Source organism: Anneissia japonica, unplaced genomic scaffold, assembly GCF_011630105.1.
Source record: "Anneissia japonica isolate Jap-2015-1 unplaced genomic scaffold, ASM1163010v1 scaffold256_len832006_cov191, whole genome shotgun sequence".
NCBI classification, from domain to species: domain Eukaryota; kingdom Metazoa; phylum Echinodermata; class Crinoidea; order Comatulida; family Comatulidae; genus Anneissia; species Anneissia japonica.
The window spans coordinates 272,276-278,275 of NW_022691310.1; the positions used below are offsets into that span (position 1 = coordinate 272,276).

The 6,000-nt window shown below is 36.0% G+C and overlaps 1 protein-coding gene across 1 annotated transcript in view; it reads left to right on the forward strand.

The window, feature by feature from the left end:
* Nucleotides 1-6,000, forward strand: part of LOC117100001 (chordin-like) — a 53,828-nt gene that overhangs the window by 28,224 nt on the left and 19,604 nt on the right. The window contains exon 3 of the mRNA XM_033239530.1: nt 4,437-4,572. Within this exon, the coding sequence (XP_033095421.1) occupies nt 4,437-4,572 (136 nt within the window). The remainder of the gene's footprint in view (nt 1-4,436; nt 4,573-6,000) is intronic.

The following is a 6,000-nucleotide window of genomic DNA, read 5'->3' on the forward strand; positions in this document are numbered from 1 at the left end:
ACTGGTTCGTAAAAATAGACTTCGTTGACAACGAAAATTAACGTAACCAGAATGCGTTAATCAGCGTTAAGTTATGCACGTGACCAAAAAAATATGGCCGATTGTTCAGTTTAGCAACAACATTTTGCGTTAATATAATTTAGATTAAAATTCAGAAGATAAAAATTATAATATTTACCTACATTGAAGTAAAAAAATAATTGTAGGCTAACAGAATTAAAAAACTGGATGAAACCATTTTTTTACTAAAAACCCATACTGCCAAAATCCAAAGCAGTCTTGATTACGCAGCGTGTATCGCGGTAGGCCTAACTATGCAGCCATTTTGTTTTGTCGAGTATTTTTTTTCAGTTTTCTATTCGACTGGTCGTCTTCGTCGAATACGACCATTTTTAGACAGTAGATAGATATATGGTAGAAAACATAAAGCGAGAAACACTCAAATATTGCGCAATTAGGATCAGTCATTGTTAAGATATATTAAAATAATTGTATTCTAAAAACATAAACACCTTGTCTTGATCTGAATTCGAACCCAATATCGATTATTCTTGCTGTTGTAGAAAAGTAATATTATTATTATTTCTGCTGAACGATATTTTTAATGCTCTTAATCTCAGTAATGTACGGTACCACCCAGCGTTGATTTATTGAGGAGTGTCGGTATGATCACGAAATCTCGTTCAGTGAGGAAACTTCATCAGTTGTAGGATAAATCGGAACGGGTTGACCCCATCACCAATAAATAGGAAAGTAAATCTTTACATGGATGTCAAGTGCACACCTGAGTATACAATAATTTCCAAGCTGGCGCATCGAAATTTATATATTACTGTTTTTTGCATCCAGGAGCTAAGTGACTGACACTCCACTCGCACTTTCTGTTTGAGTTTAGTTTTTGCATTTACAGTATAATTGTAATAGTCTAATCATTAATAAGTCTACTCCCCTGTAAATAGAATAGGCCTATGTAATGTTCAATTTGACTGCCATGCCGATTAAATTTACAAATTACACTTTCTTTGTCTATTGTCATGAAAATGGTTGAAGTTGTTTCGAAATCCGCTGCCGTTTTATTATTCAACTTCACTATACTCTCCCAAAAATGTCAAAATCATTTAAAAAGTGAGCTAAAACATGGAAAAATAAACCGTTCATCGCGTTAACCATTAATCATACTCCCAGTCTTTCCTCCGTCAGTGAACGTTGTTGTAGATTTTAACAGCTTTTAAATCATATGCTGCGACCACCTGTTCTAATCAATACCTCAGACGGGTTAATCAAACCAACACTTTCTAAATATAATACGCAACATTTGTTCTTCGGTTGGATCGTACAGGTCAGTACTTATTTTGCTGTTTACGTATTTTTACCAAATAAATTAATGTTCAAAGCATGTGGTTTTGGCCGAGACTTACAACCTTCATAAGCAGCCCAATAATCGACAAGTGTGGATTATTTACCGAGTGTTCTTTAAAATTACAAGAAACATTGATGTGCTGGTACCTGGACGATAATTTTTACACAAGTTCATGACATGTTCCCTCGTTATTTTTAAAGTTTTGCAATTTTATTAGGCATAGCTTATTATATTTAATTTCTATTGTTTTATATACCGGTACCTGTTTTTTCTAAAGTGCTGATTATACACTCCAAGAAGTGTCGAGTCACCTCAAAATATTGGTACTGTAAAATAAAAGTTATGCAAGAGTGTTACTGAATGTTGTATTCATCATAACTATTATTATGACTTCACTATCAATATTTGTTTGTTTCGTTTATGTTTTAACGACTAGACTTTTTAAATTTTTTTTTTATAAGGACCAGTAATTTTTTTCCCAGGCTCCGTGTTTCTTTTTTTCCCCCTTTTTTTTGGCCGATTTCTGGCTCAAAATATTTTTATTTCCTTCTTATTTTACAGACTTTTCAAACATAGAACATTATTAATTTGCAGTGTACACTGTACTGGAATGTACTGTAGGTAAAAGTGGCCCCGCCGAAAAATGTTCCCAAATGTCAGATGTATACCTACTGTACTGTATTATAGAGGGTATATAGTCGGCATACTGCATATAAAGTACAATTTAATTGTTTGGTTTTTAAAAATAAAAACCTCATTTGAAATTTTACCTGAGCCTCAGTTTGTCCTTATTTTGTTCTTAATTTTTAAGCAATTTCAGCCTCAGTGTTCCTTAAAAAAAGTGTATTGGGTCTTGATCATACAAAAGTCGATATTATCTAAGCACAAGTTCATTTCCGTTACCGTATATTTACAATTAGGCTTAACATTCTGTAAAATACAAATTGATTAGACAGATGCACGGAGACCCACGGCATTGAGATCACCATGATGATAATGTTGACCTAGTAAACATCATAACTTATTTGCAGGCTCTAAACTACAAAATCATAATTAACAATTAGGCCTATTAGTTTTATTATTAGGTACCTATATTTGCCATATTATTCTAACCAATGTGGTGTATGGGAAACTCCATCGATTGTTGAAAACATTGTTGTAAATTTAAATTTCCTCAACGTTGATAAGCAGTGGTGTAACGTTCGTTCAACTTTGATTTAAATCTTTACTAAATGATAATAATTATAGAAACCGCACTCAGCACGCCCCCGACATCTTTGCAGGGTCGCATTAGCTTTAAATTCCTTATTATTGGAAAGTTTGATTTTAAAAAAAGAAGACACACATTGCTGCGGCTACGGTTGTCGTCCGACCCAATTCCGGAGAACGTCACAGAGAGCGGAGATAAATTAGTCGTCGCTCTCTGTGACGTTCTCCGTGGAATTGCGTCACAGAGATCGGAGATAGATTAGTCTACGGACGGTCCTGCAACCGTCGAACGACGAATTGTGTGCCCGGCTTATCCTAGTAAACCACACACCTGAGAATACGTCAACGACATCATATCAATTTGTTGTAAGTATGAAGTGAGGAAAACTGTGAATTTTGCGACGGAAATAATTAACTAACTTGATTTAAGCAAGTTCAATCGGTCGAATGAGGTGGGTGTCTTATAATTACAATGTATCTTCACGTCATTGCGTGTATCTATTTGTAATGATATAAAACGGTAATGGACTTACTAATGTTAATCCAATGCGCCCTCTCGTATTTTAAATCATTTTATATGTCGGCATACAAACCGTCCACATTAAAACTAGTTTTACTAGTAAACATTTATGATGGAAATAGATTGCAATATTTTGCTACTGCAGTATATACCATGAAGTAAGCAACTGATAAGAAGAAATTGAAAAAAAGAATAAAAAGAATAAAAATGCAGACCGTAATTTAAGCGATTGTGTATTGATTTTTGTCTAAAGGGTTAATTCTTTAAATCTCCATCATCCAGTGACAAGAACACGTCATTGTTTAATGGGGAATTTGTGAAAAATAATAACCATACTTTGTATGAGTTGCGTTACTCAATTGCGATAGGATGGTATGGTGAGTCATTTAGCAAGAGTTGAATGCACAGACAGTGTCAGTGCCATGCAACCTGGCGCTATGTTCTCGACGCCTACCGCCCGTAGAAAGACACAAAGGTCCTCCTAAGTACTAATTCGCGTTATCCTCACTTCTAAATAAATGCTTACATCGTCAATTATAGCCAGGATGCATGAGGTTCTTGGATTGGTCTAGGCCGCGATCACTGGCCATGCCACCGGAAAATGATGGCACAAAAGGCGCATCGTGTCGCTGAACCACCGCGTGTGCTGTGAATAAACACGGCTTGTATCCTGTTTTGTTTGACGGCAAACGAAATCATATTGAAGGGTGATATCTACTGGAGGTTTGACCCATTTTACGGGATTACCCAATAAAAGTCAGATACTGTCTGATTTACTTTGAATAAGCCCCACAGCATGATCAGCTTGGTAAAGTCAATAGGCATAGGCTACCTAAGTCAGTAGGGCCCGGAGAACATTCTACTAACCTCGCTCTTGATCCGTATGAAACTACCTCTCCCGATATAATTAAGGCTCCATTAATATCGTAATACGTTTACACGTATGATGATAAGAGATTATATTTAGCCGGCCCCCTATTCGTTGCAAAGGAAAATTTTAATGTCCCTGTCGGTACACAAATTAGATCTTTCCTGTGCTTTCTCCCTTTAAAGCCGCTTCAGCCCAATCCATTTCATAGGTTTACATTGAAACTATGCTCCAAAAAGCGAGTAAATTTCTCTAGTGTGAATGGACTTTCCCAGAGTGTCAATCAAACCCAACAACTGACCAATAAGATTAGTACTACTAGGAATTCACCTTGTCCCACGACACACGTGTTGCCCTACAAATGCACGTATTTACGTACGCCCGTTGTTCAACCGTGGCATCGATGTCCGAGTGGCTGGGCTTAGCGGTCATGGAAATGTTCTCTTAATTATAATTTTATATCACTTATATATCCACAGGTTGTTGTAAATGGAACATTGAAAGGGAAAGTATTTTGTGAAGACATCAAGAACAAGTGTCCGGACACAGAATGTGAAAACGGCGAAGATCCAGTCCAGCAACCCGGGGACTGTTGCAAGAGTTGTCCTAGTGATGGTATGATTTATATGTTCCAAACATTTTCCCAAAACTTTCAAAACGTACGGTATTGTAAAATTCTTGGGTAACATACGCTGCATTACAAATTGTTACAATCATGAATACAATAAACACATCGTTAAGCATTCTACTACATTACGAACTTTTAATTAGAATGATATTATTTGACGATATAGGTACATTTTCCTTTGTTGAAATCATATAATTAAAATGATTGTTGGTACGGTAGGCCTAACAGATTCTTGGAGAGTTTTTGCAATACGTTTTCTGATAAAACCGTGTATTGTAGAGGTGTAGGCCTATACGCCTACTCTTCGCTTCCGCAGGAGCGCGATGCTAAATACGTACGTACACCGAGCTAGTTGCAGACAAAAACCTAATTCGTATATCGTAACAGATCCGACACTTGTTACAGTATGTTATTATTTAGCTTAGTGAGAATTACTAGGCTACATGAAAACAAGATATAGGGGCCTAAACCTATACAATTGACTGACATATTAATCAGAATGAAGTATCACATCTATTCGTTCATGTGTGGACGAGTAAAAGTACAAGTAGAGTGAATCGGGACGGCGGCGAGATTAATCAATTGGAATACCTACTCGGAGGTGGTGAAACCTTACTTAAAATGATGAATAATGGGGATTTGTAATTCTCATCTTAGTTTCTACAGGAAACATAATAATTACATCTCTAAACACTCAATACTCGTTGAAAGTCACTCAGCCTTCGAAAGAAGGAAGTATTTTCATCTCAAGACGTGTTTAAGTAGGCCTATTGAGTAACAACAGTGGTATAATATTTGAAAATAGAATGTGTAGTTGAATCAACATTTGTAAGTACCCATATAGGCCTACGGTATGATTAACATGAAAGGAAATGTGCAAGCAAACAGGCCTATATGTGAACTTGAGTTTTTATTTATTTATTTATTTTTTACTATTTTCGTTAGCTCTTCAATTGGTGCGTTAAATCTTGTCATTTTTTTTCTCACGAAAGCATCGCATTTCCATGCCCGTCATCATGTTGGGCAGTGTCATCATGTAGTTGGCAATGCAAGGCCTACAAGCTTGTCATGTATAAAATAATAAAGAAACATCAATAAACTCGACAGTAAAATATCAGAGCTATGCAAGTAGGCGGAGGTGGGGCGGAGGGCAGCCGGGAATCGTACTGAAATATATGTGTTTGTTTATTGTTTTACATATTGATATAATACTTCAATAACCTTAAATATTATGACATTAACTATGCAGAATCTGTCTCTATTAATTAATATAACTTCCTGTGTGTATGCGTGAGTGAGAGTGGTTCGACCTCTTGGTAGAAGGATAATCATAAGTACGCGAATGTGCGAACCGATGTTTATTGTTTTACATATTGATATAATACTTCAATAACCTTAAATATTATGACATTAAA